The following is a 25,156-nucleotide window of genomic DNA, read 5'->3' as shown; positions in this document are numbered from 1 at the left end:
TATTACAACTACAAAGAAATCCCTAGACAAAAAACAAGTTTCAAACCAGGAACACTCCACACCAAAGCACTTCAAAGCTGCCATAAAGCATCACATAAGAGATTTTTCTTTGATTTTTTGAATATTTTGGGTAAGGATCCCTACAGTTCATTCTTCAGAAGCACAGATTTGAAATCTGACTGCCAACATTAAAACCTTAAAAGGTGATTCCATGTGCAGGTCAAGAATTATGTGAACAGTTCACTAAAAAATACAAGAGGTGGCTTAACACCTTTAATAATTATTGCTGGTGCTTCTCAATGCTGAACAAACACCCAAAATACGTGGGTTCCCAATGAAATCCAAACTGGCCAGCCAGAAACAAGCAACTATTTGTATGCTACAGCTTCAATTTTGTGAAGTTATTTTATCATTTAAACCAAAGCAGAGGCAGTTATGCTTCGCTACCAGAATTAGTTTTGTATCTGACAAGCAAGTGACACTACTTTATTTCCTCCTTGTACTCAACTGGTTTTCAAAAGTCTATTAAAATAAAAAAGAAAATTAAAAGCAGAAAAACACAGGGCAACAAGTTTGAGTAATCAGTTGTAGGTCTTGCCTGGAGTACAGAGCAGAGCCCAGCTCCTCCACATGGTTTTGAACACAAGAATCTGCAGTTTATTAAAGTTAGAAAAATAAGTAGGTGGCAAGGTATTCATAAATCATATCCCAAATTTTTACTCTGAAGTAGAATTCTGCTCTAAATCAGACAGGGGACAGAAATTAATGGCTATCAGTCCCATAGAAGATGAACACAACAGCTTGTGAATATTGGGAACCTGCCCTCACCAGCCCCACTAAGGACTGGAAACCCCCAGCTTTGGTTTGGGAGGTACTTTTTAGATTTGGTAAAGAGATCTGATACTTGTGCATTTTTGTTTTGCTCCCCTCTGTGCTCCAGCTTGAAGAGGGTGATTTCTATTTCCAGCAGGATTATTAAATCTAAGCTTTCCCTATAGTTTAAAAGCAGTCACTGAACTGCAGGACTGGACCATCACCCCCTGGCTGAAGGCCCCGAAACTGAGCCCTCCAGGAATTACTTTAGGAACACCATGAGCCTCCTCAGGGATGGGATGTACCAGGAGTAGTGGAAAATAAACCCAAGTAAAGGCTGAAAGTCTGAAGGCACAACCTTCAATATTTCTAAACCTGGGGAGAGGAATACAAGGAGGATGAGGAGGTTGAATAAAATATTGAAAGTGTATTCAAAGACATTCCAAGCAAGTGGGTTTGTTGATTTCTCAATACCTCACAAAACACGTGCTGTTTATACAACGGGGAATATTAAAATTAAGAGGTTTTTAAACAAAAGAACAATTCCAACAAGTCTGGAAGAAGTTTTATTTCACTTACTACCCCCACTACAACTGCAGCACTCATTCTGATACTTCAACACATTCTTCAGCTCTCCTCCCAAAAGCACACAGCCACGTTCTAGAACATTGCAGAGTTTTGTCAATGTTGGACTGCAGAAAGAAGCTTGATAAGTGTTACAAAGCTTATGCATTCTCCCAAATGCTTGGAGTCACCAGAATTGTCACTTAAGAAGCAATTCTACATCTCCTCATGGAACTAGGAAGCAACAAACCTTGTCATCTGCAATGCATAACTGGAGATGCTATGTGTGTTTGCAGCAGCAGCCGGACAGGAGCACTCAGGGACTGCTGGCCTGTGGGGGTTTGACCTAAATCCAGCATGAAATGAGAAGTTCATGCAAGCCTACGAGCAAAAATGGATTTTCCTGTAGATACAACAGCCCTGCCTTTAGTAGGCCTACTGTTTTATATCCATTCACCTGGTGGCTCATGAAGACCAGTAATATTGTCATAGAAACAGGCTCTCTGAATATTCTGAATCTCTAAGGCAGAGAAACAGCAGAAACAGAAAGACAGAAGAGCAGATACACAAGACACTTCAGTTAGTAAAAACAACAGGTTCATCAATTGCAAATAGACTTTACTGCTACAAAAGCAACTAGGCCACAACATATTCCATGCACATTTCAATTATCTGTGGAAGCAGGTTTTGAATATTTGGACCAAAACACTTGTGTGGGTACTCAAAAAGAAAGAAGCAGATGCAGATGGTCAACCAAAAAGTTCTTTATCTATTCATTAAAGCTGCTCTCTGTGACTGAGGCAAGTAAGAAGGAAACTCAGTATTAACCTACAGCACCATCTTTATCACAAGCTTCATTTCCTCCTCAAATAACCAACTACAGGATTTATATATTGTGACATGTAAATACACTCTAATTAACATACTGTGATGCTAAAACTAGAAAAGTCCCTGCTAAGTATTTATTTGGCTATTTCTGCTTCTTGGAGTATTTTGGTAAAAGTATTGATAAATACTTTCAGGAGATATGCAGGTAAACTGGCTGAGCAGCAGTGCACAGTTAAAACAGGAATGTACTGCATTTGATTTTAAAATGTAATAGCACTGCTATGGCTGTTAATGGAATTTATTTTAGGAGTTGTGGATTTCCAGGGTATCCCCCACCACTGCACATGAAACAACTGTGCTGGTGCTCACATAAGACAATGTTTTATTAACAGGAAGAACCACTCCAGCTGTTCACATTTAGGACTCTACTGCAGCAAGTCCCAACCAAGAGTTTGGACAAGATTCCACATGAAATTTGACCCAGAGTAACAAGTAATAAGTGAATAACAGTTCAAATAATGAACATGAGAAGCAGCTACTCAGAAATGGTACATGTGCAAGGGACCAGAGGTGCGACCCAACTTCCGTGTCGTACTTGTGGCACTAAATAAGAGAGAAAATGCTGTAGATATTTACAGTGGAGAGGGTGGAGGGTGAGGAGGCACAAAAAATTTAAACTCATCCAGCAAGGTTAAATCACTACCAACAGGTGCTCAGAGCATGATCTCTCACCATCCTTCCAGAGCTCAGCAACGAACTTGTCGGACGACTGGTGCAGGAGCGTGGCCACGTTGTCGTTCAGGGGGTCCATGTTCTTCATCAGCCACTCATCTGCCTTGTAGTCCACCTGCAGGGTCAGAGGGACAACCAGCTGCAGGTCTGTACTGGTCAGCACTAAAACCAGCTTTCAGATCACTACAGTGGTGTTTTTCTCCTGTTCTCAAGGCTCATAACCATTAAGGTTGGAAAAGACGCCCGAGATCAGAGTCCAACCTTGCCTGTCCATACCAACCTTGGGTGTCCATAGTTGGCCTCTTCCAAACAGCTCAAAGTACCACAGAAGGCTGTTACTCTTTTGAGAGAGTAAATGGGAGTTTTCTTAAAAATCCAGCAATCTTTTTGCTTACTCATAGCCAGGTGTACATTTGCACCCTGTAAGGTTGACTGTGAAGATATAAACCCAACTCTACGAGAGATCCTAATTTTACTTAGATAATAAATTAATTTCCCTATAGTAGTTATATTTAAACACTTTGTTCCATAAGGAAAACAAAGCTCTTATCTCGAAAGAACCAAATTTGTGGTTTCCAATTAAACCACAGCTCAGCAGCTGAAAACTCAATGAGAGCAACATGGGTTTCACTCCAACCCAAAAGAGAGCCCTAAAATGCCCTAATTCCACCAAAACCTCTGCACAGATTAGCATGGCTTTGCTTCAATCAAACCAAAAGTTTTCTATTTTTGGACTAAGACTTTGGAAGGAAAGACACATTTAACTACTTCCAGCATCCAAAACCAAAACAGATCATTATCTCAGGACTTCCTGCAGGAAATTATTCCAGGTTTGAAGGAATACACATTCTGACCAGAGACTGCAAAATGCCTTCTGTCAGAGGAAGCTCTGGAACTCCAGTATCCCAAAAATGCCCACTCAGTTTGGCAGAAATAAACCATTCTTTAGAACAATTATTTCCAGTAGCCAGACACCAAGCTGGTTTACTTTCCTCTGATTATTTAAAGGCAACCTATTAACTGCAGGAACAGTGATCACTGCACTATTTCTAAGTAACTGTTTTAAATATTGATACAACAAAATGTATCATTTATTTCACTTTTTGCTACAACTACCTAGTTGGCAGCACTGACCTCGACAAAGGTAACAACAAGCCAGCAGTACTTAAAGTGAAAATTAAAGGAGAGCTCAGAATCATTCACATAACCTGATTCTTTCACTATCAGGTAAAAAATTAAGTTTTAACCATTTATGAAAATAATTACAAGCAGGGCTCTATAGAAAATCCCTGGTTATCATGAAGGATCTGCTAAGTACAGGAATTGCAGTTATTTATTTCCTGGAGCTGCACCTGAGCTCTGTCCCTGCAGCAGGAGACTAAGGACTGAGCCAACAGTAAAAATTAAAAGGTCTCAGTTTAACTCAAAAAGAAAGTGTTCTGTGAAGACAAATGTGAAGATGGTACTGACACAGCCCTGCTTCAAGCACCACCATCAACTTCACAACCCAGATATGCAAGAGATTCCTTTCAACAAAGTCCTGGAAAAAACTCCACCTGTAAAACCTGGCAAAAAACAGTTAAAGGAAACCAAAATATCTGCTTTATCTCATATTAATTAGTATTTTTCAGTTCTGTCCATTTGGTAACACAAGTTCCATAAAAGTTCTCCTGAATACGTTCAAGAAAATTAAACAAGGTAAGAGTTATTTCTAAATTTGGTAGCTATACTGCATAATATATGCATATATATATATATGTGTGTGTGTATATATATATATATATATATATAATGTCATATGCTGTACTGCAAAATCAATATTTCTAACCAAGAATTTACCATTTAACCCTTACCTTCCCTGCATAATGAATAATGCAGAAGTCTGCTTTGTCCTTTAGTTGTCTTGGCTTTTGGAACTTGGAATGAGTTCCTTGCTCTTGGACCAATTTTTCCACAAATGTCTTGTCAGTAGCTTTAGGGAACCAGCATTCCTCATCCAGCAGTGCCAACACACCGGGAGGATTTGCCTGAAATGCAGTTGGGTTTAATCTGTGAATATTTTTATACACATATTTAAAAGTTTATTATATACAACACACCACTGAACCACAATAAAATTAGTCTGAACTGATTAAATTTGATTTCACATAAACAAGCTGTGGGGAAGCCCAGATCAAGAAGGATGGTTCAAACAAATTCATTCCAATGTCTGTGGAGCCAGACATGACCTGATCCAGTGCTGACCAGAGCCTTGCTTTGAGCTGGGCCTGCAGAGGATGATCTCCAGAGGCACCTTCCCAACATTTCTGTGACAGGGACAGCAGCTCATCCACATTCCCAGGGTAATGTCCTGCTTTAGTGGGAGATAAACTCAGCCAATGATCCCTCCCTGCCCCTGGATGCTCCTGCCAAGCCGTGGGTGGGTGTCCAGCAGCATTCCCAGATCCAGCACAGTTTTGTACACTGTCTCCATGGAATTTAAGCACCCTCCCTGAAAGTTTATATTTTCTTAAAATGAAGCAGGGAACAACCAATGTCTGTATTTTACAGCTGTAGAATTGTTTGTCAGGATTACTTTCCTCAGAGTAGGCAGATTGATGTACAAAGGGAAGCAATGGAAAAGGGTTGTAGGGATTTATACTTGAATTTTAAGGATCTATACTTCAAAACCTTCTAGGGAAAGCAAAGTCCACACATTTGAAGGGAGAAGTTTCTACTACCTGGTGTCACATTTACAGAACAACAAGGTACTGAGATTTGCTTTTCAAATAATGATGCATTTTAGGATGTTCACCTAAACATGTGCACACTGAAGGCACCCACACTTGCCCCCCTGAGGCTTTTGGAGGAGATTTTACCTTCCAAGGTGGCAGAACTTTCTGAAGTTCCACACACCTCTGATAACCCAGACAAGTATTCCCCTTTTCCTCAAAAAAAACAAGGGTGCAGCTCATGGGCTTTTCAGCTGTCCAGGATGCACAGCATCACTGGCAGCTCACCTGTATTCCAAAATACACAGAGAAAGGCAGGGAGGAGTCACTGCAATGCCCCAGGGGGAATTTAAAAAGTCTGAGGTTCAGAGGGGCAAAGAACAATAAACTTTCTGGGGTAAAAATCCTTGTTCTCCCCCTCTGCTTCTCCTGCTCTTTGAAGGGCTTTTCAGCCTCCACAAACTGAGCAGCCAGGGAAGTACCTCAAAAGTAAAGTGACTAAAACCACTTTTAAGACTTGTTTTCCATTTGCAAGGCAGATTTGTGGGGGGAGAAAAAGGAAGTGTCAGGAATTTTGCTATTGATTTCAAACTAAAAAAGTTTACCCCAAGTCTTGAATAGGTTTCAACCTGAGCCCCAAAGCTCCTACACCACAATAGCACAATTTAGTGACAGTGACAGGATTAATGACTTCACTAGTACTAGGGAAAAAAGTATAAAAATAGCAGCTCCATATCTTGAGCTCAGTGTTCTACACTAACATCAGGGCAAAATCCCCTAAGGATTAATACTTTTGCTAATAATACACAGTGTTTTAGACTTTGGACTTGAGCATTCTGGTTAATTCCCTTTTAATGACAGCTCCGGGAGAAATATCTAATTTGCAGGCAGTAAAAGACACACTCAGCATTCCAACCTCACTATTCATGTGCAAACTTACAGGTCTTTCAATTAAGTCAATGCAAGGCTGCAGATCCAGTCCAAAATCAATGAAATTCCACTCGATCCCCTCTCTCTGGTATTCCTCTTGCTCCAGGATAAACATGGTGTGGTTAAATAACTGCTGAAGCTTCTCATTGGTGTAGTTAATGCAGAGTTGCTCAAAGGAGTTCAACTACAAGAATAACATCAGTATGCAAGAATGAGTCAGTGACAAGATATCACATATCTGGGAGTCAAAAATTTGACTTTATAAGGAAATTCTCCAAAACTCTGCAAAGTTCAAATATAACGGAAAGAAAATTGGAAAACAATTATACGAATCTCTCATGTTCCCTGTTACATATAATTAAAGTAATGCATAGTAGGAACAACCACCACACATAAAAGAAGGATTTAGACTAAAGTATGACTTTTTAGTACTGTCATTTTGGGCTGCCAAAGCATTTTTATGCTCTGAACAAACCCCTCCTGCAGCCTTGGAACACGCTGCATTCAGTGACTCTGCAGTGGGTCCTGATCACACATTACCAGGGAAAAGAAAAACCTGACTAGCAGGATTTCCAAGTACCTCAAAGATCTCAAATCCAGCAATATCCAGGATGCCAATAAAAGATGCTCCCTGACGTTTGGTCCTGTCCAAAGCCTTGTTGATGCGGTGCACGAGCCAGCGGAAGAGGCGCTCGTAGGTGGCCTTTGCCAGAGCTTCCACTGCAAAGTCTGCCTGAAAATCCAAACAGGAAAATTTATTTACCCTGGAAAAGCCATCAAAAGAACACAGACACGGATGTTATCACAAATAACTAAGGAAAAGAAGAAGCTGGATGGAGTTCATACCAGTGAGGAATGAAAACAAGCAGTAGAAACAGTAAAGTAGTTTGATTAATGGTAAGAAAAATGTCTTTTTAAACTGTTCCATAAAAACAAAAGGTCTCTGAGTATTTGATAATGTCACAACAGTGATACAAAGGATGAAACCAGGAGAAAGTCAAGGAAAGGGAAAGGTTTCTTCTATTCTACAACTGATTTTTACCATATAAGAACATTCCATAAAGACAGCAAAGCTTAAACAGAGTCAGTGGTAGCACACACTTCATTCCAATTTTCTTTGTTAGGAGCTAATCAGGATGAGGCACAGTTTCCCTTCATCTTTAAAACACCAAAACTTACTTGTTCTTTGGTCTGGGCTTTCTGCACATAGTCCCTGCCCACTTTGATGCGGGGAGTCAGGATGGCCCGGGTGAACTCCATGACGTTCATTCCCAGCAGATGGCACAGTTTCTGTGCAACTGGAGAGCAAAGAGCACATGAAAAGGAGCACTGGAATCCTCCCCAGCAGCCAGAGATCCCAGGAAAGCTGCTGCTGACAGAGGCTGTCCTGGCCCAGAGTAAAACTGAACCCAGCCTGGGGAGCCAGACACGAGCCCTGTGACAGATCCCATCACACCCCAAGGCTGATGGACCCCTCCAGAGGGACACAGCTGGATTTCCTCAGGGGAGCATGGAAAACACTGGATTTCATGGGATTGCAGGTCATGTAACAGCCCACAGCCCAGGTACAAGCACCCATTTAGTTACTTTACAAGGGAACACCCATTTTCTTATCCCAAGGGAAAAGTACAGCCTGAGGACATCACACACCAAAGCCATCATACTGAAGGGTGCTTAAAACATGTTTCAATTCAGGCAGGTGTCCAGAGTAATGTCAAAATATGTCACTTATACTATTTAAAACACGGGTTTGTAATATTGTCCAGGGAGGCTGAGGACTCCCCATCCCTGGAAGTGTCCAAGGCCAGGTTGGACGGGGCTTGGAGCAACCTGGGCTGGTGGAAGGTGTCCCTGCCCATGGCAGAGGGTGGCACTGGATGAGCTTTAAGGTCCCTTCCAACCCAGCCCAGTGTGTGATTCTGAGTGTTTTATACAGAATAACAACACCAGCAGCAGTGCACTTTAACAGCAAGAACTCTCCTGATGTCGTGTTATTATTTAAATAGTGCATTACCCACGCCATCCCTACACATTCCTGTTGCATCAACCCCTTTTTCTAAACACACATCCCAAGAGTTGGGTGGTTATGATTCCACATTTCTAAAAATGAATGTGACGCCAAAGGTATTTTTAGGGCTGGGGAAGTGTTGCCCTTTAGCAGGAAGCTCTCCACAGTACCCAGTAAGTGCTTAGCCCTTGTAACCTGACAGCTTGTTGTTCTACTGTCAAAATGAAAAAAACTATTTTTGCAAATTAGTATTGGAAAATAAGAATTTTCCAGTAGGTGCTACAGAGTGTCCAGGGAAGGGAAGGGAGCTGGGGAAGGGTTCTGGATCAGCAGGAGCAGCTGAGGGAGCTGGGGGGGCTCAGCCTGGAGCAAAGGAGGCTCAGGGGGGACCTTCTGGCTCTGCAACCCCCTGACAGGAGGGGGGAGCTGGGGGGGGGGGGTCGGGCTCTGCTGCCAGGGAACAAGGGACAGGAGGAGAGGGAACAGCCTCCAGCTGGGCCAGGGGAGGGTCAGGTTGGACATCAGGAGGAATTTCTCCCTGGAAAGGGTGGTCAGGCCTTGGAAGGGGCTGTCCAGGGAGGTTTGGAGTCCCCATCCCTGGAGGTGTCCCAGGAAGGCCTGGCTGTGGCACTCAGTGCTCTGGGCTGGGGGACAAGGTGGGGATCAGGTACAGGGGGGATCCATGGGCTGAGAGGGCTTTTCCACCCTCAGGGATTCTGAGATTCTGTAATTTCATACCAGTATATAAGTGCTTCCTCTGCATTATTTTTTTTTTCAGTATTAAAACCACTACTATTTGCTCTTAATATTGAGATTCTCTCACTGGCCACACATTCATTAGATGGGTTCAAGAACTGACACACAATCAGTGAAATCAGGGGTGTCACAAACTGAGCCCTTTCACTTCAGCTACATACAGAAGCATTTCTGTGCTTTGAGGATAAAAATATACATCAGCACATCAAATAAAACTTACTGTCTTAGGGATCAAGTAGCAAGTGCTACCAGGATCTTGAAAAAAAAACCAAAAACAAACCAAGATCTTGAAAATATTAAGCAGCCATGATCATCAGCTCAGTACAGTGGCATAATGGATACTACATAAAAGATATTGCAGTTTAAAGAAGGAGGTTTTTCCCCCCTGAAGTGCTTCAAAACTACACTCAGCTCCTTTCATGAACCAGTGGTGTGGAATTTATTGTCCCAACCCTTCCAGTCTGTAATAAACTGTAGTTTAGGTAAGAATAACAACAGTAAACCATAGCAGATGTAGTACTAAAAATCCCATCTGCTAAGCCACTGAAGGGGGCTGGAGACAGCATTTCTGAGGTTCCCCTGAAGGGAAATAACCCACTTTCAAGTCCAAGTTCCGTCACTTTTAAGGGCAGGACTGGGTCACACTATTTCAGCTTCACTCATCCTGCACTTTAAAAAAAACATCATTTATCTTAGGATGGTTTGGGTTTGAAGGGACCACAAAGCTCATCCAGTTCCAAACCCCTGCCATGGGCAGGGGCACCTTGTTTATAACTGAGAAAGGGCTCTTGAAAAGGTGTAATTGGACAAAGCCCTGACTATCCTGACTCATTTTACTGTTACTGGGTTTTTGATATAACTCTCTGAATTATTACAAAGCCAAGATACTGAAAAGCTCCTATCCCAGATGAACGGGAGCTTTATGAGATTGCTTATGAACTTCTGTCCTCTCACCACAAAGGTTTCTTCCAAATCTGGTGAGCATGAAATGATTTTTTAAGTACAGTTTCTCCCTCCTCTTAATACACAAAGGTTCTATTTCTTTCTTGGATCTCTTATATCTGTCCTTGAAACCATTATCTGTTTATCTACATCTATGTAGAATCTACAGAATTTGCTTTCCATATTCTTTGATTCAGTTCACATCTCTGCCACCCACACAAATTCCTTCCCATCCATGGAGACAATAACCTGACCTATATCAGATATCTGTAAAAGATGAATCCCTGTCAGGACACTGATTTCTCCACAGGATGCAGGGAAACCCCTCACAGTGAGAGGTGACAACACAGGTGACAAGGGAGAGATCAGTTACCCCCAGTGTCTTCAGTAAGATCCAATAACAGACCACATATCCCAGTTTCTAAATACAAGAGGACAGAAATAGGCTTTAACTACGACCTGAGCTTTTCCCCATCTTTGCTTTGTAATTCAGCATTTTGTATCCAGTACTATAAACATCCAACAGGAGCAGTATATTTATAGCCAGTGTTATAATTCAGAATTTATGTCCAAAAACCAATGGCAATACAAGTAAAACCAAGACAGTCAGGAAGTAAGAAGCATTTGTATCTTTCTACATAGACCAGGACTCAGATGAGTTCTCTAAGCCAGCAGGGAAAGCCCAAAAAAGTAATTCCTTACCCAACCTCTTGTCCTCACAGCAAAAATTCAAATCTCAAGTCAATAACTCCTGACCTGCACCTCACACCTGGGCAGGAGGCCACTGCCCTCAGAAATGAGAACAATTTGGGACACTGCAAGGGATCTCCATGCACAGCAGTTTGGGACAATTCCAAAGGGAGACAGAAGAATCTGAGTTGTGCATGTGCAGCAGGTCCTGTGAATGAACAGGTTCCCAAGTTCTCCAAGTTGACTTTCCATGAGAGCATTTAAAAGGCTGGCACTGAAGTACTAAATAAAAACCTCAGATGTGCTTCAGCAGCTATTTTTTTTTGTGTGTGAAGAAATATATACTCCTCAAATGGTGACTGCATTGCAGGCACTGACACATTCAATCCCAGCCACGCTGCCAGGCCACTCCAGAAATCAGCCTGTTCTAAATACAGCATTCCTGTGTTCTGCCATTGCACCCTGGAAGTTGTGCTTGGCTCCAGGGCTCTTATCATTGGCAACAAAACTGCTGCCAAGAACCAAAGCAAACAAACTGATTTAAGCATGGGCTTCTTCCTAGGGCTTAATCTTTGGGGAGAGCAATAAACAAGACTACAACTGAAATACGTGCTCAAAGCTCAGCAGCCACACAAACAGCATCAATTCCCTTGACAGACACTTATATTTGTCTGCAGGGTGAGGATGGAAGAGGGGAGTTTTACTGATTGCCTGTTGGCTCCACTCATCCCAGTCCTGGCCCCATTTTGGCACAGAACACTCTCAGGGATGCTCAGCAGACTGCTCTGTGTTTTTCAAGATATGCACTGGACAAATGGCAGGAAGAAAACTCCAGCACAAGTCAGAGGAAGCCACACAGACGTGATCAACTCACCAGTGTTCTCTGGCATAGAGGCTTGATCGGTATTTCTCTCCTTCTTAAAGGAAATATTTCCAAATTGTAGCACTGAAGACACCACTTTCAGCATTGCTGTGTTAACAAAAGACATGTGCATCAGTTTAATAGAAGAAGGCTCTGCTTGGCAAATTTTTCTTCTGTTACTTGTGTCACTTTCCTTCCAAATTCAAAGCAGAAGCTCAAAAAGGAAATACAGTTTGTACTCTGTTTTTTTGGGTAAACGGCTTTAATTCAACTCTAGTTGAAGTTAAGAAAATATTTTCTTCAGGCTCTCAATATACTGAAGCAACACTAAATTGGGTGACATAAAGTTATCAAGTGTGTTTATGTGTGCAAGAGAGAAAAGTACACTCTGAAAATGCAAAGGGCTCAATAACTTACACAGGATCTCATCGTGTGAAAACCCCATGATATGCATGGCTTCCATTGTCTCCTGGAAGTTATCCTTGTCTTGTTGCCCAGGAATGGGGATGTAGCCATTAGATAAAAATCTGTAATTGTTAAATCCTTCGAGCAGCAAGTCAGCTGTATTGGGGGGAAGGAAGAGACAGAAAAATAACATAAAGGAATTCTATTCTCTCTAAATGCCCAAACTGAGCTTTAGGAAATCAATTCCTCACGTGGCTACAAGCCTGTAATGGCTTGTTAGCTGCAAGCTGCAGCTCCTGAAACCCTAAAAATACAAGTGTGCCTTCCAAGCTGAAGGCAGATTCACAGACTCTCTGTAGCAACCTACAGGAGCTCTTTAATGCATCTCTGTACACAGAGTATTGCCCCACTCAGACCTACCATAACCTTGAATCCCCATTTGGAATATCCCAAAAGAGGATATCTCTACTGAAAGGTACCAGGCTCAAGCAGAAATGGAGTTAGGGACTGATAAACACCAACATCAAGGATGCCAAACAGCAGCTTATCTAACACAGGAGAAGAAAGAGTGGATCCACTCTCTGAAGTCTGTATCTCCATTAGTTTCACTTATCACAACCCAACAGAAACTCCCAGTTACCAAGGGGGGGAAAAAACCCACTCAGAGTCGAGAAAACACCACAGCACTGCAATGGCTTGCAGAAAGCCACAGAGCTTCACTGTGTTTTGGTTAAATGGCTGCTTTTCTCCCCAGGCTGAAGGCACAGCCCAGAGCAGATACAGCTACCACTGCTGATCAGGGTTGGTGGTTATCACCCGGGAACACTGCAGCTTCTATCTAGGGATTCCCAGCCAGAGACTGCCCAAACTGGGCTTTGGCATGGAGGAGACATTTGCTTGATTTATCAGAGTGGCTTCCCAGCACATTTGATAAAGCACAGGAGTTCTTTCCAACCAAAGCCACTTGGCTTTTCCTTCTTTGTTTAAAACTTGCTGTTTGGTGACTGAGACCAACCCAACCACGTTAAACTGAAATAACAAACACAGCACACAGACAACAGGGTTACAAAAAGAGACTCTCAACTTACACTTGAGATGTTCTCCTGCTCCAGCCAGCAGTTGGTAGAAGATGTGAAATGTCCGCTCGTCTTTGGCCTGACGAACAGCACGAGACTTTTCCAACAAGTCTGGATTATAACTGGAGTCAAGGATCAGCTACAATTCTTGGTTAAAAACATCCAGTGCAAACAAAAGTTCCAAAGTAGGCTATGAAATTACTTTAAGAACAAACAGAACTTTAGTAGTAATGCCCAGAGCAGTTGTGGCTGCCCCATCCCTGGAAGTGTCCAAGGCCAGGTTGGATGGGGCTTGGAGCAACCTGGGCTAGTGGAAGGTGTCCCTGCCCATGGCAGGGGGTGGGACTGGGTGAGTTTTAAGGTCCCTTCCAACCCAAACCATTCTGTGATTCTATGACCAGACCATGCCCAATATGAACTTTTAGTGACTTCAAGCGAGAGAGTTCCAGTTCAGACTGGTAGAAACCCACTTTTAATCTCAGCAAACTCATTAATTTCAGCACACCCATCCTGTTCCCTGCATTTCCCTGCTCCGTGCAGTTGTCTGGAATGGATTAGCCACCGTTTTGGTGAGAGGAGGAGCTGCCATCCTTCTTCTATTAAGGTCATAGTTGAAGTTTTACTACCAAAAACCCAGCAGCTGCTGAACTCAGAGATACTTTATCATCTGAAGTGTATTTGCCTTTTCTCCCCAGCACTGCATTTTTCCACACAGTCACCACTGCCTCTAAACAGCTCCCAACTGCAACTCCTGCAGCAGGCAGTGTCTAATTAGCTGCAATGTTATTTAACTCTTTTACTTCTAGATATTCCATACTGTAATGCAAATGCAGGACAGGGATTTGAAATGACACAGGTCACTGGTGAGGATGAGTTCTTGTGATGAAGAAAAAATTCCCTAGGAGTTAAATCCTTCTGTTTCCACAAAGCTCTGGGCAAAACAATTTATCTGAATTTTCCTAAAAGCTGCCTTCATTCCTGTGCTGTGGTGAATGAAGGAAAACATTTATCACTGAAGCATATTTTGAATAACTATAGACCTTTCCCAGCCTTATTGGGAAACTATACTTTGTGACAGTTCCAAACATTCAGTGCACTTCAGATGAAGCAGTTTAAAACACAGCAACAGAACAAAAGCTTAACTGCAGCATTGTTTATGATCAATACTCACTTCACATTGTTTACTAAGACTTCCAATTTCATCATTTTATGACCACCCTGTTTTCCCCCAGAAAACAGGCTACACTAAAAATTACACACACATTTTTAGTATGAAGGAAACAACCTCAGAGAAGGGCTTTCGGTGCGAGTATTTTTACTTGTTCTTGCACCATCACAAATAAGAACGAACCTCAGAGCTAAAACTGAATCAGGTTTTGGTATTAATTATAATTAATTACAATAGTAAGTCTTGTGTTATTGAACCCACGTGGGTGCCTAGAAGGCCTAAGAAGGCAGAAGGTGGCCCAGCTTTGTCACTTGATCAGGAGCATCAGCTCCTTCCAGGCTGGGAGCTGCTTCCGAGCTCTGGGCACGATGCAGAGGCTCAGTTTCTGATTAGGAAGGCGTTGGGGTATTTTCAGAAATGTTCACAGAGCAAGCACATTTTACATGGTTTCCCTTTTTAGCACACCCTGTTTTTAAGGCCAATCTGAAAATCCAGCAGGTTTAGGAGTGCTGAGCTGGGCAGTGGAGGATTTCTGAGCCGCTGAATTTGTGACATTCAATCGCTATTTTGAAACAAAGGAAGAGATGGGTGTTGTCAGAGGAATGTCCTTTCACTGCATTCCAATGAATTCTAGGGTTAAAAGCAAAACAAAGCACAAAACTTGCATTTTTGCAAGGATGTGGCATGAAGGAGGATACATGTCTCGATGTTGGCCCCGACAATGTAACCAGTAACATCAAAGTTAATCCTGATGAATTTACCCTGCAAAGAAAAGAAGATTTTTTTTTCATATTACTGGTTTTTTTTAAATTAAACAACGCTGTCTATATAAAATATAATCCAAATGCATTCATGGATCAAGCATTTCCCAAGATCAAATGAAATCATTGCCCATCCAGGTGCTCAGCCATCATTTCAACGGAGCACACAAACACACTCTAAGGATGAAGGAACTCTTAGTCCAGATATATTTGTAATCCAGACTTAGGAAAAACTTCTCTGAACGTGAGGCTCAATTCCTCACACTGGGGTTGGAAGAAATGCTGAGATTCTACATGTGCACATTTCCATAGCAAACTTACTGGTGCCTGAATGTGCTCCAGCTGCAGCAATCCCAAATCCCAGGTGCTGCCCAGCCCATCACATCACATCACATCACATCACATCACATCACATCACATCACATCACATCACATCACATCTCCCATTCCAAACCAGGCTGGCTGCTCTCTCTATGGCCTCTCTTCTCCAGCAGTTGGTAAAGAAAGAACTAAGAAATACACCCATTTCTCACACCTACATCTCAAACAAAGAGCCACTTCCCACACACAGAGCAGCTCTTGGAAAGCAGGTGGTTGCCAGTGGATATATTATATCATTTTTAAGCCACATCAGTTCCCCCATCTAATTTGTCATTCCCAACAGGACAACAGGCTTGGAGCTGGACCATTTTATCTGCACCATCACTGAATTTCAAGTTTGTGCTCATGAAGCTGTTCAGCATTGCCCTGGTTGTATACGTGTGAAAAACCAGTGGGAATTCCCAGTGACTAAACTGGGCTCTCCATCTTCATTGCACCCAATTTCCACAGTCCTCTATCCACACACAGGCAGGTCTGGACATCAGGGAGCATGACAGAAGTTTGCTAACACCTGCCCTAACACTTCTGATGGTATCTGCACAAAGCCACCTACTGATAACTTTTATGGAGCCCTTTGGAAAGGGCTTTTACAACCTGGATCCCAACCCTGCCTTATCTCCAGCCTGATTAGTGCTATCAGCATGTTCAAGTGAACTCCTGTTTGGCACATCCATTCAGCTCAGGGAGCGTGCTACTGATTTCCTGATTAAACATTCTACTCTCCAAGCTTGTAGGGTCCCTGTATGACAGCAATGGCCCAACCTGGTCAGTGTATTATTTTGGGGGCACATTTCCACGCTGAACAAATTGCTTCATTTGTGCTATTGCAACTCCTTACCAGAACCCCCCACCCTAATAAAGCCCATTCAGATCAAGATCTGTGGGCACAAGGCCAAGTTTCTCCTCCCAGACCCCTCAGAGAATCCAGGGAAAGGCACAACCTCCCCACCAGCCCTACCCTGACTCAATCTCAGGGCAAAGTCACTGCTCCAGGACTGTGGTTGTGCAGCTCCAGCTCAAAGTGGGGTCTCTGAGTTGCAAGAAAACTGGTGGAACACTTTAAATTAGCTCCAGTGGTTATTCCCTACTGTTCCAGCTTGGTTGTTAAGCCACTGGCACTAAAACCACCGTGCCAAGGAACAAGGGTTGTTTCCAGGCATGGCCTGTCAGGAAGCAGCACTGAACACAGATTTCTGAGGATGCAGATACAGAACACCCTCAGCTCAGTTTGTAACTGCAGCATTTAGACTTTTTACTCAGGAACAATTCCAGAAAGTTCTATTTATAACTGGAATGAAGAATGAAATGTCATTTTACTGAAATTCAGGCAGTAGACCAGATATATGATGTACATGTCAGCATGGCAACAATGGCAGCAGAGTTTTTACCCAGAGCTGCCACCACAGAGCCTTCCTGCCTTGAACTTGCCTTGTCACGTGTGAAAACAAACAAGAAACATTACAGAAGGTCTAGTCAGTGGCTTTTTCTGATATCATTTGGAACCACTTTACGCTGTTTCACTCTTAAAAGTTATTTAATTTCTGCTGTCAAGTTACCAGTTCCATGAGCAAAAATAATTGAGAGGAAATGCAGTCATTACACATCAGAAGAGGGGACCCACATGCTCCCTGCTTCAAAGTTCAGGCATCACTGGAGTCTGTACTAGAGAGATCACTTATCTAGGTAATCTTCTTAAAAGCACAATATTAATAGATCCTTTTAGCTGGCACTGGCAAACCTTGCTATGAAATCTTTAATTCATCAGTTAGACTGCAGTGGTGCTCATCCAAGGGCTGAATTCTGTTGCCACCATCAGGCTTTGGAAAAACCACATCAGAAGGAAGCATTTAGCTCTGCCATGTGAATCCAGCAAGGCCACTGTCCTATCCAATGCAAACCAGAGATTTTTATTTCCTGAAACGCTGCCCTTGGTAGAAGAAAAAGGGGGGAAAATGAAATTCCTTGGACACCAGCCTTACTTGAGCCCTGCCTGGTGCTGTCAGCGAGCAGGGACAGGCTGGCAGCCTCAGTGAAGCCTGTCAAGCCTGTGTGGCTGAACAACAGCACTTCTCACTTTGTGGGAGGATAGATATTTTTTAAGTCAGGTTTTAAAATGGCTGTAAAAGATTATTTTTTTTCCTGCATGAGATGAGGCCATCTGGAATGCATTATACTTGCTCCTTTATAAAAACAGGGCTGGAGCCATCGCAGTGATTATGTTCATGATGGCAATGCAGCCCTCAAAATAACACAAACCAGATGATGACATCTTTTAGGGGAAAAGCATCCTCATTAAATTAGTATAGTCTTTGATGGATTCAAGATAGAATTACTGTACAGTGAAACCTATTCATATTATAAATTCTATACCCAACTTATATAAGAATTAAGCAATATTGTAAATAACGTGGCTATAAAATTATCAAAGCTGAATTTCCACGGTACTCTGCTCTCCCTTCCCGACTGGAAAGGCTCAGGGACTTAGTCATGGAGTTTTCCAGAGTCCTTATCACTGGAGTTGAGTTCATGCATTATAAATCCAAGCAACTGTTGAAATGTCAAAGGCAGACCAGAAATCTTTCATTTGTTCTGTAAATTTTTGTGTTGTTCTTGCCAGAAAAAAAAAGATTTAATACCTCCTATACAGTTCTGAAGTTGTACTGAAAACATCTTCCCCCTGAAACAGGAGATGGGGTTTTTTCCCTTCCAAGGAAAGGAAGTTCTAAGAAGTGGTAAAAAGCTATTTATTCCCCATAATTTTTAAAACAATGGAACCCATCAGAAGTGATTATCAGCCACCAAAACTCTCCTTGAACAGAAGGCACTGACCCAACAAAAACATCAACCAGCTCCAGCAGTGCCTGACACCTGGGATAGGTCACACTGGCTTTTTGACTTCCCTACAGTAAATCACTCAGCAAATTTAGACAAGTTTTTATATGCAAGTTCTGTGCTTTTTTTTTGGAAATTCAGGATGTTCTCTTTAAACAACCAATTGATAAAGTCCCAGCTATTGACAAGAAGGCTACAGACTCTGCTGAAGTCCAAGCTGATGCCACAGTCTTTCCTACTTTATAGCAATTCTGCAGGAATTTGTGCACACAAGTCACAGCTCAGCTCCAGAGCACAGCTGTATTTGTTAGACTATAAACAACTGTCATCTCAAGGATTGCTGAAGTTAGAAACTGGATAAAATTAAAGTTTTGCCAAGAGCCAGTGAGGATGTGCCTTCAGAATCCCAACACATCACAGAAGGCACTGTAAGAGAACCTGAATTCAGGAAGGAAGAGAACAGAAAAAGCTTTGGATACCACTTAGATAAATTCCCAAAAAGGTAATTTCTCCATAATCCAGATTTCCAGACTCTAAAGAGAACAGGAGTTACTCACAAAGCGGGAGGAGTTGTCATTTTTCACTGTCTTTGCATTCCCAAAGGATTCCAGGATGGGATTGGCCTGAAGAAGCTGCCGCTCCAGCTCCCCCTAAAAACCACACAAACAGAAAAAGGAACACATATGAGCACAGAGCACCTGGAATTGAGGGTATTCCTGTATTCTGCCTCTTCCTGACAGTCATTTCCCCCTGGCTGTGGCAGTGACAGCACCTTCACAAGGGGGTGTCATCCTTCCCCTCACTCCTAAACCTGCCGAGACTCCTCCATCCAGCGCGGGGCCTTTGGTGGTGGTTTTTTGGTTTGGGTTTGTTTATTAGAACACACACAGACACACACAAACACAGCAGTGACCAAACACGACCTGATGGATGTTGACAGTCATTGAAGATGGAAAAGAAAATTCACATTTAGGACTGATGAAATTAGGCACAGACCTTGAGTGCTTTAGAGGAGAAACTAATTTAACTGTTTGAAGATTTTAGTGCATTATTCTTAAACTTCATGTTTAGTGACTTGGCAATACAGCTACTTTGGAACACCTATTTTTAAACTTACAAATACCTCTTTTCAAAGTTACTTTCAAATCAGTGAAAACCCTCCCCCTCAGTGTCAACCAGACTGAAATTCATATCATTGCAACATCTGATCTGACCACACCTGAGCACAAAGGCAGAATGGCCCAGAAGAGCTGAGCAACCCCAAATACAAACATCACTTTCAAATTGCTCAATCCAACCAACATTGCTCAGTATGTTTAATGCTTTTTTTAAATGTTTCTGTAAGTTCAAGCCAATGGATTTAGAAATCAAAGTGCTTATCTTAAGGAAATTGCACAACAGCTTTTACAATTGCTGTCCATGAGGAGGACTGGGCACAAAAAAAGTCTGTGCTGCTTCCAAGAGCCCAGGACGCATGAATGGACACAGGAAAATATACTGTCTTCCTGCTCTGAAGGTTGGTTTAAAACAAGCAAACAAACAAACAAACAAAAAAGAAAGTGAAGCTGTCTGGAATGTAGTCTCAAAATGTGATGTTTTGTTCATAAACCTGCTTTTTCCAATTATTGATAGCCTTGATGAATAAAGGCCCCAGACTGAACATCAGAGAACAGGAAACGTTAAGTCTCTTAAGGCTTCCACATGAGGTCAATTCTTAGAAGGGAATTCTAAAAATTCACTAGTTCACACCTAAAAGAGGCTTTTATTTGTATATCGAAATGTATTTCAAACCCTCCTTGATATTAATGGCTGCTCCTTCTTTAAAGTGACCTGAAGCTATCTGTTCAAAACTTGCTTATTTCCACATATATTCCCTTTGGGACCACAAATTCTCGGAATTCTGCAGTAACTGAAGAAGGAATAAATGTGAGTGTGAGCCCAGAGCACACTAAACACTGCTGAGGCTGCAGGGGCTGTGCACTGTCAGCTCTGCCAAGGTTACTGTTCTCAGGAGCACTTTTAAACTAGAAAAAAAACCACAGCTGGAATAAAACTAGATCTCTGTTATACCCACTCTGTGCTGTCTGCAGGTGATATTCTCAAAGTTTTCCATGTGAACACATCAGAGAGTGGGAATTTTCCCACCATCCCTCCCACTTCCCCCTCCCGACAGGCTACTGCTGCGAACACACCAAGATAAAAAGGAGAAGCTCCTCACCCTGCAGTGAACAGCCTGGGATAAACCCCAGGGTGTACAGGAAAGGCAGCAGGGGGGTCACAGCTTACAGGGTAAACTCTACAGTTATTCTGGAAGAATATATATATATGTATCTCATCTTTTGGGACAAGGAAAACAGCTTATTTGTGACACGAGGGAGGTTCGTGCGCTGCTGGCACTTCACACACTGACACCTCTGCACAATGTCAGGGGCACTGTAATATCCTGATCCAGGTTTGAGTTGTTCAATTCAAGCCTGTTCATATTGGAAAGCAGTCTAACTTGCTGATTATTATCTCTTGTAGAGTTTTTTTTAAAGACAAATTGGTCAGTAGATGTAAGGTTCTCATTCTTGCAGTCGTTCAAAAATCTGTGCTGTAACAATACTAAAGGACACAAGATTCCTCTACGTTTGAATGTTGAGAGTAAAGCCTTTTAAAACACTTGCCTGCAATAATGTGCAAAGACAAAGTAGCCTGAATAAAGTATTCTTTGTGGTTGCAAAATGTGAACTGACTCCACACCAACTCCTCCATGGACATCGCTGTGTCTCAGGAAGCACCCGCAGGCCACAGCCTGGACTGAGGCTGTGCAGAGCAACTTCTGCAGAATTTATTCAAATTCTCCAAGTGAAGGCAGAAAGGTCTCAGTAGCTCATTTTCACAATGAGGATTTGTTGGAAACACTCAGCTGGATCCTCAGCTGTGGGTGAACACCATGGGAACGAGCCGCGCTCGCAGGCTCGGTGCTGCACACACCAACTCCTCAGAGCCATCACCAAGCAAAGCAAACCTCACACCAGGGTGAAACCTCTCACACTGCGGAAAAAGGCATTTTTCATGTCTAGATGGACAGCTTTACAGCCCAAAACAACTCTCTTTTCGAAGCATTCAGTGTTTTGGGAGTAGTGCCTCAGTTTGGCCTGCAGGCTTATCTCCTGCGTGGGCACCTCACCAGACCTTGGAAAAAGCAGTGTGGCAGCATTGTGGGAAGAGTGAGCTCATGCAATAGTTCATGCAGGGCAACATGAAGACAAGGACAGGTTGTTGTCTCAGTTTCAGAAAAACCAGCATCCAGTGAGTCTCTTGCAGTGGAGCCTGGGGGAGGCAGGGGAGGCACATGCTACTCACATACAACAGGGATCCACTCTGGAGTTCAGAATGACATCGAAACAGAGATGTTAATGATTCCACTGTTTATGCAATATCAACAGCTCTGGATTAGCATTTTCCAGGGATACAGTTCAAATGTTTGCCAACAAACGGTTCGTGTCAACCCTGACACTCGAAGCAAAGGGAGGGTTAAAGCTAAACACCACTCCATCTATTTTTGGAACTGAGAAATATTTCGGTAAAAACCCTTAGACTTGACTGATGTTTGCAAGGAGGGAAGATTAAGTTAAATACTAAGAATGTCTGTGACTTATTCTGAAAATGAGACCATGGGCTCAGACACATGATTGGGTTACAGAGGTTTAACAAGGTTTAACACACACTACCAGAGGCATCACAGCTGTCCAGGGGTTGCTTTTGGCTTCCAGTATACCAGACTTGTTTGAAAGTTCCTTTACTATTTCCCTTTCCACTACAGTTTATGTTGCACTAGTCAGCTCTCAGAAATGTAAGGGAAGAACACAACCAGCTGAACTAACTCAGGGCAGCTTCTTCAGTTTCCAAGCCTTGGTTACACCCTGCCAAAGCTGCTGCTTTATTTAAAAGCTGGTGCTCAGGACAAAGGCATCACTTACCAGCTGGGGTTAGAGAAGAGCATTTATCCAGCATAACACATGGCAGCAATTGCTTATCTCTTTCCACAGTCTTGCCCTCAACTACCACCTAACCCTCCTCTTTAAGCTCCTTCTCAGGTAAATTCCAGAGCACTGGAAGTACTAAAACTCTTACACAGGTGGGATAGAACAGACTGAGTGCTGCTGCCCCAGGGACAGAGGGAACAGGCAGAATTATCTGCACAGGGGCTCCAGCCAACCTGAGGAGAAAGAGCAGCTGAAGCTCAAATGAGGAAACATTAATTCAGATACCACACTGCTCACACCACTTGTACTAGAAAGTCAAGGGAAACACTTGATTTCAGAAGATGCTGTTTATGCCAAGCCTTTGACACTTGAGATCAAAGTCTTTATCAAGTTATCTGCAATGCTACAAAATCATTCAGACAAAACAGTATGTTAATCAAAAGGATTTTGTAGCTTCCATTAATCCATCTCTTATTTACCACTTTGTTTAATATTTAAAAAGTGTTCTGCACTCTCTCAGCAGCACATTACCCAGTACACACACAGTATTTTGGAGAAGGGTGGCTAGAGAGAGGATGAGCCTCTCACTTCAGGACAGGGTAACACCACTTTGAAGTGGTGACAAGTCCTTTGCAATGCTGAGAAACTCATAAGCTTCTCACCAGTCCACTCTCCTAAAGCCAGTTAAATACTTACTAAATTCACTACTAGCTGTACACCACTCCAAGGCTTCCCACATCATAAATGCAAATAGAAGAATACACATCAGTTCTCCTACATAACTTTAAAAGCATTAAAAAAAACCACTTGCCTGGTGTTTCACGGGTTTGGGTGATTCGGGCTGTTCATTGCAAACAAACAAATGATAAGTTAGCAAGGAATTCCAGCTGTCACATCCCACATTAGCACTGTCAGAGGTTTAGTTTAACTGAACACTCACTTCATAGAAACCCTTCAAGTTCAGATTAGAAAAGAAGTTATTGGCATGCTCAAAATACTGAGACCTGTGTTTGTGCAAAGGACTAATTCCAGGTAAAACCCAAGATGACAGATGGCCCTTGAGCAGCAAGGAAAAGGGCAAGAGTTTCTTTACTTGGGCACAGCTTTCCAGTCTTGCCAAACAACGGTAAAAAAATTAAGCTCAGCACTAAGTGGCTTTCTCCTCAGCCCTGGGCACTGCAAGGGGGTTTGTGTGGATGAGATGAACATTATCCTTCAACAATCACAGAGGTTATGACAGAACAGAGAGGGAAGCAACACTTCAAGAGTTTTGCACTGTACTACAAGTTTTCAAGAAATGCAAACCCACAGTCAAGACAAAAGCTTTGTTTCTTTCTTTAATTCCACATGAGCAGAACCTTAAGGAACTGGAAGACCTTCCAATTTTGCCAACAAGAAGGGAAAGGGGAAAATGAACGTAATAAAGTAAAATAAAATGCCCTCAAAATACAAATTTGCACAGTTTCTGCAGAAATTTTCAATTCCATTATTATTTCCCTGGCTCAAACTACAAGTTTAATAATCTTGAGCTTCATATCAGGAGCCCAGGGGCAAATACTATGAAGAAACACACAAAACAAGGAATTTTTATACCAAGCCAGATTCTTATTTTAAGAATAATGATTCTTATTTTAAACAACCAGCACTGGCTTAGTGCAGAATAACCAATTTTGACAGAGGTCTGTAAAGCAGCTGGCAAAGGTTTGGCTTGTTCAGGTACGTAATGTGAATTTTCAAAGCTGCACCATTCCTGCCAGGAAAACAACCTGGGCAGCTAAAGAAGGTTCAGGATTTCAGTATGGAATTACCACTCCTGGACTCATGGAGAAGGACAAGCACACCCAGGAGCCTCAGAGGCATCTTGTTTGCTTATCTTCAGAGAAGATGAGCTGCACTCTCAGGGAGTCCATTCCTGTCCTCACTACAAACAGAACTGAGCACGATCAGACACGTGTTTAACTCTCTGTGGTTAAATCAGGGCAGTTAAAGCTCCCTGGGAAACTCCCACCAAGGGGAGCTTCAGCCTGAGTGAGCCTACCCACGATTCTGTCCTTCAAGACTAATTTTGTTTCTTTAGAAATTAACAAAACAAATTAAACAATTTAGCATTTCAGCTACCCAGGCTGGAAGGAATCATTAACCTGAAAGCACCAGTAATTAGTTCTACAGTTTAAAATAGCACCAAAGTGAAAGCTGGATTTTAGTGAAAATCGAGGCAATTTGGGGTGGGAAGGTTTTGGAGAGACCTTAGAGCCCCTTCCAGGGCCTAAAGGGGCTCCAAGAGCTGGAGAGGGACTTGGGACAAGGGCCTGGGGTGACAGGACAAGAGGGAATGGCTTCCCACTGCCAGAGGGCAGGGATAGGTTGAATATTAGGAAGAAATTGTTCCCTGTGAGGGTGGGTAGGCCCTGAGAAGCTGTGGCTGCCCCATCCCTGGCAGTGTTCAAGGCCAGGTTGGATGGGGTTTGGAGCCACCTGGGCTAGTGGAAAGTGTCCTTGCCCATGGCAAGGGGTGGGAGTTTTAAGGTCCCTCCCAACCCAACCCATTCCATAATTCTGTGAGTCAAACTGAAGTCTGGTTCCATTCATCCAAACCAGGGGCACAGGGAACCAGGATAACTGGCAGTGTAGACAGCACTGGCACATGGATGAAGTTATTTATAGAACTTAACAACTCCACACACTCCCACAAGTGAAAACTTCTGCTGTGTTCATATATTTGACCA

General features: G+C 42.6%; 1 protein-coding gene across 4 annotated transcripts in view; it reads right to left on the bottom strand.

Moving 5' to 3' along the window:
* The window catches only part of MYH10 (myosin heavy chain 10), a 101,908-nt gene that overhangs the window by 25,818 nt on the left and 50,934 nt on the right, over positions 1 to 25,156 (bottom strand). Inside the window, exons 5-16 of one of the 4 annotated variants that reach the window (XM_027666480.1) lie at positions 23,242 to 23,271; positions 19,017 to 19,109; positions 15,184 to 15,247; positions 13,330 to 13,428; positions 12,254 to 12,397; positions 11,849 to 11,944; positions 7,758 to 7,876; positions 7,159 to 7,311; positions 6,589 to 6,762; positions 4,791 to 4,964; positions 2,938 to 3,052; positions 1,835 to 1,897 (exon numbers count right to left, since the gene is read on the bottom strand). In XM_027666480.1, the coding sequence (XP_027522281.1) occupies positions 1,835 to 1,897; positions 2,938 to 3,052; positions 4,791 to 4,964; positions 6,589 to 6,762; positions 7,159 to 7,311; positions 7,758 to 7,876; positions 11,849 to 11,944; positions 12,254 to 12,397; positions 13,330 to 13,428; positions 15,184 to 15,247; positions 19,017 to 19,109; positions 23,242 to 23,271 (1,324 nt within the window). The remainder of the gene's footprint in view (positions 1 to 1,834; positions 1,898 to 2,937; positions 3,053 to 4,790; positions 4,965 to 6,588; positions 6,763 to 7,158; positions 7,312 to 7,757; positions 7,877 to 11,848; positions 11,945 to 12,253; positions 12,398 to 13,329; positions 13,429 to 15,183; positions 15,248 to 19,016; positions 19,110 to 23,241; positions 23,272 to 25,156) is intronic. The other 3 variants (XM_027666482.1, XM_027666481.1, XM_027666483.1) reach the window with 3 other exon arrangements.

This window comes from Corapipo altera, unplaced genomic scaffold (assembly GCF_003945725.1).
Source record: "Corapipo altera isolate COAL_440 unplaced genomic scaffold, ASM394572v1 103, whole genome shotgun sequence".
Classification (NCBI taxonomy): domain Eukaryota; kingdom Metazoa; phylum Chordata; class Aves; order Passeriformes; family Pipridae; genus Corapipo; species Corapipo altera.
This window is presented reverse-complemented; position numbering and strand designations above follow the sequence as displayed.